The sequence below is a fragment of the Agelaius phoeniceus genome, chromosome 25 (genome assembly GCF_051311805.1).
Source record: "Agelaius phoeniceus isolate bAgePho1 chromosome 25, bAgePho1.hap1, whole genome shotgun sequence".
Lineage (NCBI taxonomy): Eukaryota > Metazoa > Chordata > Aves > Passeriformes > Icteridae > Agelaius > Agelaius phoeniceus.
Genome location: NC_135289.1, coordinates 7,081,337 through 7,100,498, shown reverse-complemented (window position 1 = coordinate 7,100,498; position 19,162 = coordinate 7,081,337). Strand labels below are relative to the sequence as shown.

General features: G+C 61.5%; 2 protein-coding genes and 1 non-coding gene across 3 annotated transcripts; all 3 read right to left on the bottom strand.

Annotated features, from left to right (window-relative positions):
- Nucleotides 1-269: 269 nt before the first annotated feature.
- Nucleotides 270-15,695, bottom strand: ELAPOR1 (endosome-lysosome associated apoptosis and autophagy regulator 1). The gene is made up of 22 exons (XM_054648776.2): nt 12,756-15,695; nt 10,555-10,675; nt 9,483-9,675; nt 8,277-8,424; nt 7,647-7,727; nt 7,291-7,396; nt 7,064-7,213; nt 6,618-6,706; nt 6,368-6,545; nt 5,640-5,768; nt 5,467-5,557; nt 5,281-5,386; nt 5,071-5,208; nt 4,714-4,968; nt 3,925-4,098; nt 2,915-3,080; nt 2,175-2,271; nt 1,997-2,098; nt 1,304-1,430; nt 1,057-1,235; nt 811-976; nt 270-602 (listed from the first exon to the last, which is right to left on the bottom strand). The coding sequence occupies exons 1-22, from the start codon at nt 13,023-13,025 to the stop codon at nt 534-536; spliced, it is 3,135 nt and encodes a 1,044-aa protein (XP_054504751.2). The 5' UTR covers nt 13,026-15,695; the 3' UTR covers nt 270-533.
- Nucleotides 15,167-15,465, bottom strand: LOC129130517 (small Cajal body-specific RNA 2). Its single transcript, XR_008535546.2, has one exon.
- A 262-nt stretch (nt 15,696-15,957) lies between the features above and the next one.
- Nucleotides 15,958-17,787, bottom strand: TMEM167B (transmembrane protein 167B). The gene is made up of 3 exons (XM_054648767.2): nt 17,655-17,787; nt 16,973-17,104; nt 15,958-16,656 (listed from the first exon to the last, which is right to left on the bottom strand). The coding sequence occupies exons 1-3, from the start codon at nt 17,662-17,664 to the stop codon at nt 16,574-16,576; spliced, it is 225 nt and encodes a 74-aa protein (XP_054504742.1). The 5' UTR covers nt 17,665-17,787; the 3' UTR covers nt 15,958-16,573.
- Nucleotides 17,788-19,162: the final 1,375 nt, after the last annotated feature.

Below are 19,162 nucleotides of genomic sequence, written 5' to 3'. Positions count from 1 at the left end.
CATGTGGGGGACCCTACAGCAGTTCCCCCTTTGAGGGGCCGTGCAGATAGAAGTCAAAGTTCCGCTGCTCCCTCACTCCATCCCTAGGCACCCACTCCCACGCGTGTGACACCCTGCGGACACCCCCACATCCTCACCCCACCCATTTTTGGAGCCCACGCTCAACTCCCCGCATCCCCTAGGCGTGTCCCCCCGCCCCCGTGTGCCCACACACATGGAGCCCTTATACAAAACCCCCCCGCCCCCATGTGCCCACACACATGGAGCCCTTATACAAACCCCACTCCTGTATTTGGCATTTTTAGGTGCTTGGGATGGGGAGGACACGGTGGGGGGCACGGGTGGGGACACACGTACAAAAGCCGTAACGAGGCTCCGGTCCGAAGCGGGTCCCTAAGGCCACGTTGGGGGATGGGCCGTGGGTACCCCCCCTTCCCTTCACAGCTGTCCGGGGCCGGGGTGTCCATGGGTGCCCCTCTGGCCCGTCACAGCTCCTGGGAGGGCTGCGAGATGCGAGGGTGCCCCCCGTCCTCTTACAGCTCCCGATGGGTGCTGCTGGATGAGGTCTTGAGCGGGACCGAGTCGAATCCATCCGGCATCCGCTGTGGGGTAGGGAAACTGAGGCCCGGAGCCCCTCGGGGTGGGGAACTGAGGCACAGAGCCCCCCTTGGAGTAGGGAAACTGAGACACGGAGCCCCCCCGGGGTGGGGAATTGAGACATGGACCATCCTCAAATCCCACCTCCACCACGGCTTGTCCGGTGGCTACTCCAGGGTTGTTTCTACCCCCGCTACCCACCCCACCACTCACCTTGGCCGTCAGGGCTTTAAGTTTTCCAAAAAGTGACATTTCGGTGGCAAAGAGCAGCTCGTCCTCCGCGTCCTCCCCCTCCATGATGGCGCAGCTATCGGGCGACGTCGCGTCGGTCTCCCGGGCCGCCGCGTCCATCACCAGCTTGGAATACTTGTATTCCAACCTGGGAACGCAGGCGGTGCCATCACCCCCCCGTGACAGTGCTAGCCCCCGTGTCCCCAAATCCCGCTGCCAATTGCTCACTTTTGAGTCTTTTTCCAGAAATAAGCGGCGAGCGCGGCCAGCAAGACGGCCACGCACGTCCCAGTGGAAATTCCCACTTTTAGCCAAAAATCCACGCTCCGGCACGCCTGGATCACCTGCGGCGGCAGGGCGTCTCCGCCGTGGCACAGCCGGGGCTCCCGCCACACGTAGGTGGTTTTCTGATGGGGGGAAAAGGGGGATCAGGGGCCGCAGGAGCCGCAGCCCAGCCCGGGGCACGGGGCGGTACCTGAACGCCGCCGATACAGGCGCCGACGATGGGGCGGCGGTGGGAGCTGGAGCAGCGGGGACATCCCTCGGCCGTCACCCACAGGAAATGGAAGGTGCAGCCGTCGCAGGTGCCCTCGGGGCATTTTCTGGGGAGGGACAAAAAGGGGGGGCTCAGGTGACGGTGACACTCCAAAGTGGGGATTACAGCTAAGGTGACACCCCAGGGTCGGGACAGCATGACAGCAGTATCCCCAAAGTGAAGCACTCCAAAGAAGTATCTACCGATGACAGCAGGGGATCTTGAAGGTTCCCAAACCTCCCCCGAGGACTCCTTTCTTTCACTGCCAACCTGAATACACGCAGGGCGCCGGTGACACAGCCAGGATGACACCTCAGGGTGAGGGAATCTGACACCATGTCACTGTCGTCCCCAAACAAAGCACCTCAGGGACATGCCCACCCGTGACAGCAGGAGCTGTTTGGGTCACTTTGGGAGTCCCCTAAGCCCCCCTTGGTGTCCCCAGTGTCGCACCCCCCCCACCCCCCCCCCCACCTGGGAACAGCCGGGGTGACACCTCAAAGTGAGGGACACTGACACTGTGACTATGGTGTCTCCAAAGCGAAGCACCCCAGGGATATGCCCAACCCTGACAGCAGGAGATGCTTGGGTCACCCAAAACCCCCCTCGGGGTTCCCCGTGTCCCCTCCCCACCTGGGGACAGCCAGGGTGCCAGTGCCGACACGCAGGGGGTCACAGCGTAGGCGGATGGTGGTGGCCCGGCCACCACTGCAGGGCTGTGTCATGTCGTTGGACCTGCCAGAGGACATGGGAGGTCAGGAGGACAGTGGGAGTACAGTGTGGTTGTCAACCCCCTGTCACCTGCCTGCACCTGAAGAAGAAGATGATGTCAGGCAGGTCAGGGTGGCTGGGGGGGAAGAGCTCTGGGGGAGACACGATGCCGTCCAGCACGGAGCTGGTGGTGACACCTGCAGGGAGAGAGGGGTGTCTCCAGTCCCACTGGGGTGTGTTCCAGTCCCAGTGTCCTAGTGCCACCAGAGGGTCCCAGTCTTACTAGGGTGTCCCAGTGCCACCAGGCTATCCCAATCCCAACAGGGTGTCCTGGTGTCAGTGTCCCAGTCCCACCAGCGTGTCTCAAGTCACATCATGGTGTCCCAGTCCCACTGGGGTTGTTGGTGACATACACCAGTGACAATGTCCCAATCCCAAACAAGGTGCTCTGTAGTGTCCCAGTCCCATCAGGGTGTATTTCAGTCCCATTGGGGTGTCCCCATGGCATCAAGGTATCCCAGTGCTGCTGAAATGTCCTAGTGCCAGTGTCCTAGTCCCAGCAGAGTGTTCCAATCCCACCAGGGTATCCTACTCTCAGTGCCACTGGGATGTCCTGGTTCCTGTGCCGCCAGGGTGTCCTAGTCTCAACAAGGTGTCCCACTCTCAGTGCCGCAAGGTTGTCCCAGTTCCTGTCCCACACATGTGTCCCAGTCCCCCTGAGGAGTCCCAGTGTTGGTGTGCCAGTGCCACCAAGATGTTCCAGTGTCTGTCCTGCCCATGTGTCTCAGTGATCTTGGGGTGTCCCAGTGCCCCAGGGTGCCCCCCTCCCTCCCTGCTCACCCAGCAAGTGGTCACCCAAGCTGACAGGCTGAGAAGACACAGCTGCACGGGCACCGGTGACATCAGGGGGCACCAGAATGGCCTGGCACACATAAGAGGTGACCACACGGGCAGGGCCCCCCAGACTGGCTGTCACATTGTCAGCGCATGAGGCCATTTTCCTGCCCTGTGGGGACATACACGACACACGTGTGTGGAGTGAGACTGTGTGTACAAGGGACTGGCACTTGTGTGTGCAGAGCCATAGGTATACAGGTGTGGCTGCACAAGTGTCCATATGTGTTTACACGAGTATTCACATGTGTCTGCACAACTTTGCAGGTGTGTTTCTGTGACTGTGCACAAGTGACTGCACAAGTGGGTGGGTGTGTAAGTGCAGGTGTGACAGTATGTACACCTGTATTTGCACACCTGCATGTGGGAATGTGTGTTTGCATACACATCCTTGTGTTTGCATGACTATGAGCACATATGCACGTGTGTGTCTGTGTCTGCCCACCTGCATGCCCCGTCCCATCTGTGGGCCCAGGTGTGTGCCCGTGTTCGCCCATCCAGATGCCCATGTGTGCACGTGTATTTGTGAGCCCTCCTAATTGTGTTCCTGTGCCTACCCTCCTGAGTACCCACCCATTGTGCCCATCTTTGCGCTTGTGCTTGTGCCCACCCACTTGTACGCCCACCTGTGTGCTCGTGTTTGTACTCATGTGCCTGTGAGTGCACACACCCCCCTGTGTGCTCGTGTCTGCACTTGTGTACCTATGACTACCCACCCATGAGCCCAGTTGTGTTCCCATACATTCATGCATGATCCTCTGCCCTCCTGTGTGTGCCCTTGTGTGCCTTCCTAGGTGCGTTCCCATGTCTGCATGCATGTTTCCATGGCCTCCTGCCCATGTGTGCCTACTGTCCTGAGTGCCCACCCACGTGCCTGTGTTTGCACTTGTGTGCCTGTGCCCACCCCCTGGGTGTGTTCCCATGTGTGCACGTGTGTTTTCCCACACAGCTCTCACCTGGTGCCCACAGAGGCTAAGGCGGAAGTGATGGCTGTAGCGCAGCCCTTTGGGGGTGAAGCTGGGCCCAGTGCCCACCCCGGCACCTTGGCCCAGCGACGGGAACTCGAAGTGCAGCATCCGGCCTGGCAGTGCCAGTGCCAGGCTGCAGTTGTTGTAGCATAGCGATCGCAGCTGGGAACAAGGACAGGGAGCTCAGGGATGGCCATGCCACCCACTGGGGACACCCTTGTGGGAGACTCTGGAGAGCTGGCACCACCCCTGAGAGACAGCAGGGCCATAGTGGCACCCACCAGGGTCACCCACTGCCACCCACCACTGTCAGATACTGTCACCCATCTGGGATGGCTGGGAGGGGCTGGTGTCATCTCTCTGGGGACAGCTGGGGGACTGGCATTACCCACCCAGGATTAGACATTGTCACCCACCTTGCCATCCACCCAGGATTGCCACAGGGCTGGTGTCACCTCCCTGGAGGTGGCCAAGGAGGGCAGGCATCACCCACTCTGGGTCAGACAGTCACCCACACTGCCACCCATCCTGTCACCCACCCAGAATGGCTGTAAGGTGCTGGTGTCACCTCCATGGGGACACAGTGTCATGCACCCAGGATGACTGGGGGAGGCTCGTGTCACCCACCCGTGATGGTGTCACCCTCCTGGTGCTAGCCAGTGCCACCATCTGGGACATCCTGGCTCTGGGGGAGGCTGGTGTCACTCCTCTGGGGCCCATTGGCATCACCCATGGGGACACATATGGACACTTGGACCCCCTGCCATCCCCAGTCACCTGGTTGCTGTGTGTGCCAGGGCCACAGGGGTGGCAGGTGGGCGTCCCGTCGGAGGGGTGGCCCCGCAGGTAGGTGCCAGATGGGCAGGGCTGGCAGATGCCCGAGCTGGGGTCCACAGTACTGCCAGGGGAACACGGGGCACAGGACCCAGTGGGCTGCGGGGCACAGCGGCGGCAGAAGGAGGCCACCCCCCCCTGCACATTGGTGACGTTGATGCTGTACAGCTTGGCCACATCACTGGTGAACCGCCGGCCCTGGCACCGAGAGCACCATCACCATCTGCCCCTCACCCCCCACCAGACCCTCCAAAGTGGGGACCCTCCAGCCCTCTCAAAGCAGGGTCCCCTGTCCCTCACCGCCTCGTGGTAGGGGGTGCGCTGGAAGGCCCAAGTGAAGCTCATGGTTGCGTTCTTCTCCACCAGGTAGGTGTAGGATTGTTTCCCTGTGGAGCCTGTCCATGTCTCCACCGGAGTGTTGGTGTGTGAGTTGACACCCTGTGGGGATGGGGGAGGTGGCACCATCCAAATTCACTGTGCCCCCCCAAACTGCTGTGTCTCCCCACTCACCACCATAAAGTAGAGCTCACAGCCAACGCTGCACAGCGTCTCGAAAACGAAGGTGATCCTGGCCACCTCTCTGCTCTCTGTGTCCTCCAGCACTGGGCTTGGAGGGCTGGGGACAGTGTGGGGACACTGCTAGCTCTGCTCCGTGGCCGTGTCCCCCCTGCTCCCTGGTGGTGGCCCCCACCTCACCTGAAGCCAGGGACCACCAGCGTGAGGATCATGAAGTCGCTGTCAGAGGCTCCAGCTGCTGTGTAAATGTAGTCCCCAGCTACCTCCCAGCCTGCAGGGGTGCAGTGACACTCAGAGATGTCCCTGGCAGTGCCCCGGCAAGGGACAGGGAAGGGACAGCCCTCTGCCACTACCTGCAATGCCCTTGTACTCGAAGTTGATGCCGCTGAGCACAGTGGTCTCCATGTTGGGGGGCAGCACGTTCCACCACTTGTACTCCAAGCCCAGCACTGGCTCGGTGCCCTCTGGGCAACTGAGGCAGGCTGGCGAGAGAAGGCAACAGCCCTGTACAGGGGTGGCACCCACCTCCCCCTCTGTCAGCTTGATGTGCCCTGATTACCCCTTGAGGCCCGTGATGGGGACAAGAGGGGACAGCCCTGCACTGGAGTGGTACCACATTCCCCTCCCTGCAGCTTGGGATGACCTGGTAACCACCTCTTGGGGACAATGGTGGAGACAGGAGAGGACAGCTCTGTACTGAGATGGCACCCACCTTCCCTAGGCAGCTCCAGGGATCCCAGTTACTTACTGGGGACAATAACTGGGATGTTCTTACTGGATACATAGGGACAGCCCTGCACCAGGGTGGTACCACTTTTCTCTCTGTCAGCTTTGGGTGCCTTGGTCACCACTTTGGAACAATGATGGGAACAGGATGGGACAATCCTGCACTGAGGTGGCACTCATCTCCCCCTGGTAGCCCCAGAGACCCCAGTTATTCCTTGGGGACAGTGGTGGGGGTGTCCTTATTGGAGCCATGGGGACAGGAGGGGACAACCCTGCACTGGAGTGGCACCCACCTTCCCCCATCAGCTCAGGGTGCCCCAGTCACACTTTGGGGACAATGACGGGGCCACCTTACCAGAGCCGTTGGAATAGAAGCCATAGGGACAGGGCTGGCAGGTGCTGCTGTTGCCTTTGGCGAAGCCAGGGTTGCAGGGGGGGCATCGTGTCTTGACCCCCGAGGATGGCAACCGGGTCGCCTGTGGCAGCTCCTCACTGCAGATCTTGGGCTCTGCCCACTTGTACATCAGCTGGGTCTGCCGGGGGAGCGAGTGAGCTGGGGGGGACACCGGGGACAGGGGGCCCACCCCGGGTTGCCCCTGCATTACCTCCCCACGGGCGTCGCAGGCCGTGTGGGTGTAGAAGAAATCCTTGTCCGTGCAGGGCGGGCGTGGCTTGCAGGACCCCGAGCCGGGCTCTGCCGAGGGGGAACACGGCGGGTGAGCCAGCACAGCCCGGGGACCCCAGCGCTGTTCCCACCACGTGGGGTGTCTTTGTCTTCCCTCCCAACCAAGGGGTGGTGGGTGCTCCCTACTCCCCACATTATCTGTCCCTCCCCCAGGGCCACTCCTGCAGTGCAGATTGCGGGGACAAAGGGACCCCTAAGGGTGTCCCCCCTCACCAGCATAGGTGTCAGGTTTGTCAGGGGCGCCAACACTGTCGCCACCAGGGGATGTCAGGTCACCCCTGCTCCCGACATCACCCCTTCCGTTCCCAGGGTCAAATACTAGAGGGACAGCTCTGGGCGGGGGGAGCCCCGGGTGTCCCCTCTCACCGGCGTAGGTGTCAGGGTCGCAGGGCTGGCAGGCGGTGGCCCCTTTGCCAGAGAAGGTGTCGGCGGGACAGGGCTGGCAGGCGGTTGAGCCGGCAGCGGGGGCGAAGGTACCGGGCTTGCAGGGGAAGCACTCGGAAGTGAAGGCCACCCCTGGGAGCGGGAGGAGTCTCAGGTAGCGGGGACGGGGGTGCACGACCCCCGAGATCCTCCTTCCTGCCCCCACCCACCTGTAATGCCGATGTTCCTCACCAGCACCGGTTTAGGCACCTTGGACCAGACGGAGAAGGCGGTGGTCCGCCAGTAGAGCACGTTGTTCCCACGGCTCAGCTCCACCTGGGAGAAGGATCCCATGGGATTGGGTAATCCCACTGCCAGGGATGGGTTTGGCACCGTGGGTGGGGGATCCTGCTGCCGAGGAGGGGGCTGGCACCAGTGGAGGGGTGTGTGTGGCACCCCCGTCTGTCACCATCCACTGCCCCCTCCTCAGCCTCGTGGCGCATCTTCGTCCCACGGGAGGGACAAGAAACGCCGGGGCAGCACCGAGGGACCTCCCCCCCAGTGTCACCTCCCACCGAGCACTCACGCTGTGGAATTCCCAGCCCTTCTCTGTCGTCCGCATCCAGCGGGACTCCTCCACCGTGGGCTGGCACTGGTCGTTCTGCACCTGCAGGGTGAGTGTCAGGGACTCCATGTTCACAGGGACCCTGCATGTCCCCAGGGACACACCCCCATGCTCCCAGGGACCCTCCATATTCCTAGGGACCCCTCCTCATGTCTCCATGAACCACTGCTATATCCCATGGGGCTCCCTTCATGTCATCAGGGTCCACTTTCATGTCCCCAGGGACCCCTCCATGTCTGCAAGGATCCCCATGATGTCCCCAGGGACCCCTCCCATATATCCAGGGTCCCCTTCCCCATGTCCCCAGAGACCACTGTCACATCCACCAGAGATCCTGCCATGTCCCCAGGGACACACATCATGTTCTCAGGGACTCCTTCCATGTCCCTTGGGACCCCTGAGGAGTTCCCACAGACCCACTCAGGTCACAAGGGACATCTCCCATGTACCTAGGGACCCTTAATGCCATCTAGGATCCTCTCCCATATCCCGATGGACCCCTCCATGTACCAAGAGACCCCTCCCATGCCCCCAAGGACCCTCCCATGTCCCCAGAGACCCACATCCTCCATCCCTGCCCCTGTCACCCACGAAGAATTCGAAGACGATGCTGCTGTCAGGGTAGATGTACTCGAAGGTGACAGTCCCCGACTGCTTGAGGCTCACAGCATACATGAGGGTGGCTGTGCACTCATCTGTGTTGGAGGCGATGTAGTCCCCCAGTGGCACCCACGTTGACCTGGGGCAAGTGATATATCCTGTCACCACTCTCAGCAGGCAGGACAAGGATTGTAGGGCTAGCTGGGAGGGTCCCCAGGAAGCAGGGGAGAAATGGGGGGCACAGGGCTTGGGCACATCTTAGGGACATGTCAAGATGTGATGGCTAGACACATCTCCCTCGGGAGACTCCCCTGGCCTGCTGAGAGCCGTGTGGACTGCAAGAAGAGAGTGGGGTCCCCCTCTTCTGGGAATGTGGCTGGATGAAGAACATGCTACTGGGAGTAGGGAATGCCTAAGAGGGGCATCAATGGAGCAGCGTGGTGGTGCCAGTAAAACTGAGGGTTTGGTGGTTGTTGGTAAATCTGGGAGGGTTTCTTGGTTGTTGGTACAACTGGGAAGGCTCAGTGGTGTGGTACAACCAGGAGGGTTTGGTGGCTGTTGGTATTTGCTGTGTACCAGTGGCTGCTGGTACAACAGTTGGTGGGAAATTCAGTGGCAGTGGAACAACTGGGAGGGCTTGGCAGCTGCTGGTACAACTGAGAGGCCTTGATGGCTGTGGTACAAGTAAGAGGGGTTTGTGGCTGCTGGTACAACTCGCCAGTGGGATGTTTAGTGGCTGTGGAACAACTGGAAGGGTCTGGTGGCTGCCAGCACAACCAAAAGAGCTCAGAGGTTGCCAGTGAGGATCAAAGGGCTGTGGCAGTAAAGGCTCTTGCTGGTGGCACAGGGTGTGGAGATCCCCATGGGTGCTGTAGAGACCCCCATAGGAGCTCTGGGGACCTCCATGGGTGCTCTGTCTCCAAGGAATATTGATGTGGAGGTCCCGTGGGGTTGGGGTCCTGCCACACCTGGGGGGTGGGCGATATAGCTGGGTGTTCCCTTGCTGCGACCACGGTGCCCCTGCTGGTGTCACCTCCCAGGGCAGGATGACAGAAGGGTGTCGGGGCAACTGGATGCACAGGGGCGCTATGGATGCACAGGGGTGTCACACCCATCCTGCTCGCTGTGCCCCGCACCCAGTCCTGACAGGCCAAGTGCTCATGTGCTGGCATCACAGCCAGTGACACAGTGACTCACGCGGTGCAGTTCTCTGCCGCATCGCCAAAGCCGTCATCCACCTCCAGGTTGGTGGCCACATTGGCAAAGCCATGGGGCACCTCGTCCCACTCATCGAAGCGGACACCAGTGCCCAGCGAATAGGTGCCCACAGCGCAGGGCCGGCACGTCTGCGTCTGCATCTCCAGGAACTCACCCGCCTTGCAGGAGAATGCTGCCAATGGAGACAGGGGCACAGGGTGTGGAGGGTCACCCCCAATCCTCCTGGTGCTGCTACAGCCTCATCACCCTCAGCTCTGCACTTCCAAGTGCTCCAGCTGGTGGAGGTGCTGGGATCCCCAATTCTTACCATTCCACAAAGGCAACCCCCCCATCCATGAGGTTTGGTACCTGATGCCCAGCTCTGCCCAATCCAGGCAGGATGTAACACTCTACCATGGAACTGGGACACCCCCAGGCTTTGGGGGGCATGTGTTTGGGATTCCCATCCTGCTCATCCCTCCTGGTAAGTTTGTGTGAGGGGGATTCTCACCTTGCTCAGCCATCCTGGTGCATGTGTGTGTGGTGAGATTCCCATGGCTGTCATTCCATTTGGTGACTGTGTGTGTGATTCCCCTCCCATCCTGGTGCATGTGTGTGTGGGATTTCCATCTCTCTCATCCCATTCAGGTGAGTGAGTGCTCATCTTGCTCATCCTGTCCTGTTGCATGTGTGGCATGAGGGGATTTCCATCCCAGTGTGTGATTCCCATTCCTCTCATCCTATTCCATGACTTTATCTGTGATTCCCATCCCGTCCTATCTGTGTGTGCATGTGATTCCCATCTGTCTCATCCCGTCCCACTGCCTCCGTGTGTGTGGTTCCCATCCCTCCCATCCCATCCCAGGGAGTTGCTGTGTGATTCCTATTCCATCCCATCCCAGTGCTTGTAGTTCTTCTACCATCCCACTGATCCCATTCCATCCTGCCTGCACTGGAGCCAACAATGGCTGTGCTTGTCTCCCCATTCTCTCCCTCCTCTCGCCCTCATTTCCCATCCCCGCCATTCCCACCCCCTAGCCTAACCCCATGCCATTCCTGGTGGCAATCTTACAGCATTCAGTGCCCCTGACAGGGTCAGGCAGGCCAGTGCAGAGTCCAGGTGTGTGTGGTACAGCCACCCTCCAGCGCGATCCTGAGCTGTCACAGGCTGTGTACTCGTAGTGGTACTCGGACTGCAGGAGACACAGAGGAAACGTGCAGGGAGCTGCACCCCGGGCTGCCCCCGGCACCCTTTGCTCCCTGACAGGGGCTGGCCCCTCGGCCCTGCAGTGCCTTCAAGGGATGGTTTTGAGTTAAGGTGTGGCAATGTCCTGTGGTGCCCAGGGCCTGGAGAGAGGGGCCTGAGAGAGTGCTCAGAGTGGGGGGATACTGGGGCAGGGGAGAGTTCAGTGTGGGGGGATGCTGGAAAATGGGGGTGATTTGGGTGGGAGATGCTCTGGATTGAGGGGAGCTGAGGACCAGGGGGATGCTCAGAGTGGGGGAGCATTGTGGCAGGGGGAGGGAGGGCAGTTTGAGAAGATGCTGGGAAATGGGGTTGCTGTGGGTGGGGGGATGATCTGGCTGGGGTTGCCCAGGAGCCTTGGAGCAGCAGCAGCCCTGCACCCCTCCCTGGTGTGAAGGGGAACCCCTGCGCCCCCTCCATGCTCCTGGGATCACATGGCACCGTCACGCCCGTTGGCGCGGCTGTGACACACTTTGCTCATCAAACAGCTGTGGCACAACCCGGATCCAGCCAGGGAGCACCCCGGGCATAGGGCGGGAGTGCAGGGGGGGCCAAGGGGAACCAGGAAGTGCTGGAGACAGCAGAGGCACCGTGACCCCCCCCCCATCCTCCCAGCTGCACCAAGTTGAGACTGGCTTAAGGCTGGTGAGGAGACGCCAGGGACAGACAGCGTGGGCAGGGTGAAGGACACATCTGGTGGTGGTGTTGTGGTTTGGGGTACAAGGGGAGCTCCCCATCCCCCTGCAGCAGCACTGAGGTGTCAGAGCCGGTGCTGTGGCTTCATGTCCCAGTGGCTGCTGGAGCGTGGCAGGTTGATGAGAAAACAACTGCTTTGATGTTCCCATCAGCTGGAAACACAGCAATGGGGGGGGGGGGAAGAGGGGGATGGGGGGGTGTGAAGGGGAAAGAGGGATTGGAGAGGTAAAAGGGGGGTGGAAAAGGAAAACTGAGGACAGAGAGATGCCTGCAGCATGCCCTGCCCATGTACAGGCAGCATGGAACCCCCCCTGGCCCTGAGATGGGGACACAGAGAAAGGTCCCCACCACCCTGGGGGTACCCGGAAGGTCACTCCAACTTTCAGCAGCCCTGAACTACCACATTCCTCTCAGTCCTGAGGGATTTCCCTGGGGAGAGGGTATTTTTTCTCTCTTCCTAAACTTTTCCATGTTTTCATTAAATCTACATAAATTGACCTAATTCAGCCCCAGGGTGGCTCTGGGGGTGGAGGGCACCCAGTTACAGTTTCTGCCACTGTAACTCTGCTCTGGCCAGGGGAGGGAGAAGGGCTGTCCCTTGTGAAGGACAGGGGACACCCCCTCTGGGGGACTGATTGCTCCTGGGGCAGGTGCCAGCCCCAGTCTATTGTTTCCAGCTCTGGATCATGGAACACGGACAAAAATAATTGGATCAGAGAAAAAAAAAATCCTGGCCCAGATTAAAAGCAGACGTAGGTCTGAGGAGGGGGGAGGAAAACTGGGGGGGAGGGGGGGCAAGACAGACAACCCAGGGAGAGCGTTTGGGGGTTCACCCGCTGTCCCCAAGGTGGACAGATCCTGGTGAGTGACAGTTTTTCTTCACAGAATACCATGTGCTGGGCTGGAAATGACACGTGGCCATTGGGATTGTCCCCCCCCCGCTCCTTGTCACCCCCCAGCAGCACTCAGGGAGACCCCAATGTGTCTGAGGAGTAGGGACTTAGGGACGATGATGGGGTGACACCAGTTGGGGTCCCAAAGGAGACCCTCGGGCTCTGGCCGAGCCACTGGGAGCAAAGACTGCTCCCCGGGCCCCCAGGAGGTCGGCCAGTCCCTCCCCCCTATAGGAGACACCCCATCCCCGGTGCCACCGGGATGCCCGACCCCCACCTGTCCCCTCCTTGTCCCCCTCATCTCATAGGGAGCGCCCTCCCCATGCTCCGGGACTCCGTTTCATCGGTGTGTGGGGGGAATTTGGGGGTGGTTGCAGCGGTGCTGGTGTGTTACCGGTTGTCCACCCCCCCATCCCCCCCCGCCATTCCCGGTGCCGGTACCTCCTTGCAGACGTGTAGCTGCTCTCCGGTGCGTGCCGGTGACACGGTAACAGCCAGACACAGCGCCAGCGGCATCCACCGGGCTCCGGTACCGGCCATGGCGGCGGCAACGGCGGTGGCAACGGCGGCAGCTCGGCCGGTGCGAGCACCGGCGCCGCTGCCCCGCCCCCGCCAACGGCCCGGCCTCCGCGCACCTGCCGCTACCTGCCCCCGCCCCCGGGAACGGGAATAGGCACCGGGAACAGAACCCCTGGGAACGGCACCCGGCATCCCCCCCGGGAACGGGAATAGGCACTAGGAGAGGAACCCCCGGGAACAGCACCGGGCATCACCTCCGAGAACGGGCACCGGGAACGGTGGGAATGGCACGGGGCATCGTCCCAGGGAACGGGAACGGGCAGTGGATCACGAATAGATTCCCTTGGAACGACAACTGGCATCGCCTCCGGGAAAGCTTGCCATGAGAACGGCACCGGGAATCGGTATCGAGAATGTTATTCATGGGAATGGCACCGCGTATCGGTATTGGGAATAGATACACGGGAAGGGAACTCCCAGGAACAGCACGGCCAAGGTTACACTCGGGAATGGTACCCTGAGATTGGCATCAGGCACCGGGACCAGAGTGTTATCCGTGAGAACGCCGCCGGGAACCCCATCATCCTTGGGAGTGTATCCCCGGAAACGGGACTAGGAATGTAATCCCCGGAACGCGTTCCCGGGAACGGCCTCGGGAATTTATCCTTGGGAACGGATTTGGGAATGTTACGCCAGGGACAGCACCGAGACCGCCTCGGGGCATCACGCCCTCGCCTCCCGCCCCCGGGAACAGCCCCTCCTCCCGCCGCCCGGGGCTGGGGGAGGACCGGGACACGGCGAGGGGGGGTCGAGAGCCCCCCGCACCCCGGAGCTGCCTCCACCGCACCGGAGACTGGGTGCCACTCGTGTGCCCCTCAGGCCATGTCCTCATGGAGCCGGGCCAGTCCCACTGCACTGGGGACAGCACAGGAGACATACATGGCTGCATATTCTGGGCATGGAGGACATGAGGGACCGAGGGGGTACAGGGGATATAGGAACACGGGGGACACAGGAACATCAGGCACACTTGATACAGGGACACGGGGAACACAGGGGACATGGGAGAATGGGGGACACAGAGGGACACAGGATACAGGGGATATCTGAACATGAGGGACATAGGAACACAGCTGGTAAGGGGCTGCAGAGGGACACTGGGTACACAGCTGACACGGGAACGCAGGGAGATGGGGGACATAGGGGGACATGAAGGATATAGACAACATGGGAACACCAGGGACATGGAGGACACAGGGAGATGGGGAACACGGGCATATGGGGGCCACAGTCACGAGAGAATATGAGGGACAGAGCTGCTAAGGTGATACAGAGGTCTCAACTCTCGTGGCAAAGGGTCACCCTGTGGGTTGGAGGACACTAGTGACACATGTCCATCTGTGGTGGCACAGGGATGCCAGCAAGTACCACGGGCAGGGGGGACACGGCCACAGGAAGGACACATTCCTGTCCCTATGGCAGCATGGGGACAAACCCCACGCCTACTTGTGCCACAGCTAGAGACAGAGGCATGGGGTAGCCATGCCCCACGGCATCCACAGTGTCACCCTGGCAGATGAAGCCTGCCAGGCACTATTAAGCTGGTGACCTCCTCTCCGAGTGTCCCCACAGCAGGGCCACCATCAGCAGCAACCGCAGCTGCTTCTCCCAGTAATGGCAGAATCACTGCTGTCCCCTCATCACCACCACAGCCGTCCCCTTTTCACCTCTGTGGCTGTCCTCTCAGGCTCATCCTCTTGTCACCACTGTAGCCACCCCTCGGTCACCCACCCTTACTGTCCCCTTGGCATAACCACGGACATCCTCTTGCTATCACCACAGCTGTACTCCTGTTATGATCGTGGCCATCCTGTTACCAGCACAACTGTACTTTTCCACAGGGGCTGTCCTCTGGTTACCATCACAGCTTTGTCAGCACCATGGGCATCATCACACACCCTCAATAAAACACAGAGGCCATGTTGCATGAAGCTCGTAGGTCTAATGAGAGTCCCCGGTGTCCCGCGGGGCCAGCAAGGTCCGCGCTCAGCTCACAGACATGGCACGGTGTACAGACAGCCCCGTGTACAGCCTTTGTGCCGCACACAGCTGCAGGGCCCGGTGAACCACTGCCAGCACGGCACGGCACGGAGCGTGCAGGCCCCGCAAGGGCAGCACGGAGCCCTGCAAAGTGCGAACGGAGCCTGCGGCAGGGTGCATTTCCCGCCTCCCCGCGTGGCCCGGATGGCTGGGCCGGGATGAGGCTGGGGCGTTTCGTCTTCCGCCGCTGTCGGGAGCGGCTCGGTGTCGGCCCCGGGGCTGCAGACGTGGGCGCGGGTCAGAATCGCAGGGCGCTCAGCGGCCGTGGCCTCGCCTATCTGATCGACTCATCCCGCCCGGCCCAGCCGCACAGCGCCCGAGGGCTTCGCGGCGCTTTCTTCTCACCTCGGCCCGGCGGGGCCCGGCCGATCGAATAAGATCAACGTGTAGGGAGGGAGGGTGGCTGGCGCCTCACACAGACACGGACACCCCTGACTGACACACACAGACACACACACACACACGCATGCATGCGCGCACACACGCACATACACGCACACGCACATACACGCGCGCACACACACACGCGCACAGCCACAGCCACTTCCGGTCCGGCCCTTTATCTACCGTAGCCGCGCGGAGCACGCCGGGACGGTAGCGCAGAGCTCTGGTGCGCCCCCGGCCGATCGGAGGACCGCCGAGCATCGCCGAGCACCGACCGCGTCTCCCAGGCACACGGCCGGCACAGCGACGGGCGCAGGCGGGGCCGGGCGCACTCACCACGGGCAGGGCACAGCCCTCCGTGCCCCTCGCTGCGGGGCTGCATCACTCCCGGCCCCAGAGAGCTGGACGAACCGGGCAAGGAGGCTTCAGTCAGCAATTCCCCACCCCACAGCCCCCCCCCGCCCCCCGCCACTTTATTTGCACAAATCCTCCTAACTCCAGGACCCATATCTACAGGAGCCCTCCACCCCATGGGAGGCAGCCTCCAAGGACCTCCTCACACACACCCAGTGGGACCCTCAACGCATACCACAGGACACCCAAGCAGGGCACCAACCCCACAGGACCCCCAGGCCATCACTGCCACAGAGGAACCCCCACTTTATTTGCATGTGGTGGTCCAATATTTACAACCCGGGAGCGTCACCAACCCCCCACTGCAGAAGGAAACCCCCCTGAGGGCCCCCCACGCTGCAGGGGCATAGGAAGATCCCACGGATCAGGGGGTACCCTGCCTGGCCCCCAGAGCCTGCCATGGTCTCACTAGGACCCTGCTCAGCATCAAGAGAAGGGGCTCACAGGGCAGAGCTGGGTCCCCCAGTCCTGGGGGTCCCTTCACCCACTTCTCTTCAGAATTCACAGGAAATCTTTTTCCAACAGTCTAAAGGTGCCCTGTTGGCCCTCACAGTTGCCCTTGGTGGGCTCAAGGAGGGTGATGGGCCATGATGGTCCCTCGGTTGCCACACAAAGGATCCAGGTTGCTGCCAAGGGCAGGACCAGGGGTGGTTCAGGGTCAGTACCAGGGTCTCCAGGATCAGTACCAGGGTCTCCAGGGTCAGCAATGGGGTCTCTGGTTGGTACTCGGACACTGGGGTCAGTACCGGGCTCTCTGGTCCATACTGGGATCATCAGATTCAGTCACAGGATCTCTAGTCGGTCCCAAGTCTCTCTCAGGTTGCCAGCAGGTCCCCATGTGGTCACTTTCCCACAAGGACGTAGAAGGCCATGAGAAGACAGGACATGGACACAGCCACGTGCAGGCGGGTCCCAATCACAGCAGCTGTGGGTGGGACAAGGATGGGGTGAGGCCCCATGTCCCCATCCCAGATGCATCCTGAATCCCTGTGAGCCCATCCCAGACCCCATGTTCCCATCCCAAACCCCACTGTTCCCATTCCAAATCCCTGTGTTCCTATCCCAGACCCCAAAACCCCCATCCCACATCTCTGTGTCCCCAACCTGGACCCAGTGCTCCCGTCCTAGACCCGACCCCAGAGATCCCAGCATCCCCATCCTGTACCCCAGTGTTCCAAGTGTCCCATCCCAGTGTTCCCAGCACCCCCACGCCATACCCCAGTGTCCCAAGTGCCCCTCACCCTTGTGGCAGACTCCCCAGATGCCCCTGCGCTCAGACAGGAGCCAGGTGCGCAGTCGAGGCACCTTCCGCAGGTACGCACAAGTGCAAACCAGGAGCAGCCCGAACACCAGGAGCCCGTCCAGGGAATAAACTGCGGGGAGATCGGTTGGGGAGGGGTCAGGGGAAACTCCGGGCCCCTGCCCAACCCTCTCCAAGGAGACCCCCACACTCCGTGTGAACAATCTCCCGTCTCTGCCCCTATGAGGGGATGCAGACTTCCCGAGATCCCCCGGAAAGGGACTCAGACCTGCCCGTATCCCCACCGACGGCACTCAGAACTGCCAGTACCCCGCCCCCGAAGGGTCACAGTCTCCCAGCCGCCTCCCAAAACTTCCTCTCAGTACCTCCCCCACATCAGCCCTTTCTGCCCCGTCGCCTGTCGGTACCTGAGTGCTCTCCCCATGGTGCCTCATCAGGCCCCCCGCCTTCGGAACCCCCAAAACCCCCCTCCCTCCATGGTCCTTGAGGCCCCGAACCCGCCCGGACGCCCCGGCCCCTCCACTCCCCAGTTCCCACCACCAGCCATGGTGGCCCCAGGACCCTCCGCCCACAACCCCTCGTTCCCCCGTTCCCAGCATTGGTTATGCCGGCCCCGGCTCTCCCTAGGCCCCCCTCGGTAGCCCTTGGCCCCCCGTTCCCACCGTTGGTCATGGCGCCCCCGGACCCCCCCCGGCCCCCGCGGCGCCGACGCGACAGCGGAAGCGGGCGACAGGCACGGCCAGCCGAGCGCCGACCCGCGCGACGCGCATCCTGAGGAGCAGGCAGCCTCAATGGAGCGCCTATCGGGGAGGTGCATGTGCCGCCCCAGTCCGGCCCAGCAGCCTCAGTGACCCGAGCGCTGCAGGAGCTGCCGGTGCGCCCAGCCGCGTGTGAATAGCCCCCATCCCGTCCCCAGTGACCCCGCAGTATCCCGCAGTGCACCCAGCCGCGTGTGAATAGCCCCCATCCCGTCCCCAGTGACCCCTCAGTATCCCGCAGTGCACCCAGCCGCGTGTGAATAGCCCCCATCCCGTCCCCAGTGACCCCTCAGTGTCCCACAGTGCACCCAGTCCCCATTCCAGTCGTCCCAGTAACCCACCAATACTCCCAGTAACCCCCGATCCTCCCAGTACCTCCCCAGTGCAACCAGTCCCCATGGCAGCAACCCAGTAACCCACCAGCACTCCCAGTAACCCTCAGTCCTCCCAGTATCCCAGTACCACCCACGTGTAACCAGTCTCCATTCCAGCCCTCAGTGAGTTCCAGTCATCCTAGTAAGCTCCCAGTACAATCTGACCCCCAGGCTCCCCTGTAACTCCCAGTCTAAACCTAAGGCCCCTTCTCCAAGCACCCAGTCCCCATCCCAGCTCTTCCAGTACTTGCCAGTCCTCCCCAGTAACCCCAGGTCCCCCAATAAATCCCAGTGTCTCCCCAGTAACATCATGTGCCACCCAATCCCCATCCCAGTATCCCCCATAAGTCTCCCAATTGACCCCCAGTGCACCCAGTAACTCCCTGTATCTCCCATAACACCCAGTGCATCCAGTCCCCAGCCCAGTTTCTCCAGTAACCCTCAGCTCCCACAGTAACACACACAATCCAGTGGTCCCAGTGCAGCCAGCATCAGTGTTCCCAGTGCTCACAGCACCCCCTGGGCCCCCAGGGTTCTCAGTGCCCACCAGTGGTCCCTGTGTTTCCAGTGCCCCCAGTGGACCCCAGTGCCCCAAGCTGTCCCAGTCTTCCCAGTGACCCCAGTAGCCCCTGTGTTCCCAGTGCCTCCAGTGGCCCCAATGTCCCCACAGTAGTCCTGGTGCCCCCAGCAATCCTGAGTGCTCCCAGTGTTCCCAGGGCACCCATCAGTCACAGTGCTCCCAGCAAACCCTGTGCTCCCAGTGCTCCCAATGTCCCCAGTGTTCCCAGTGCCCTCAGCCAACCCAGTGCTCCCCAAGTGAGTCTGGTGCTCCCAGTGCTCCCAGCAGACTCCAGTGCCTGTCCTGGAGTTCAGCCTGAGGACCCTTTGCCCTCCTTGGGTTCCAGAGCTAACATGGAGAACATCCATTCTCCTGCTGCTCCCTTGCACCCAGCCACCATGGCCAGCCACAGCTCCCAGCAGGAGGGACATCAGGGGTTGATTTATTTGGTCTCCACTAGTGACGCCTTGGCCAGGGTG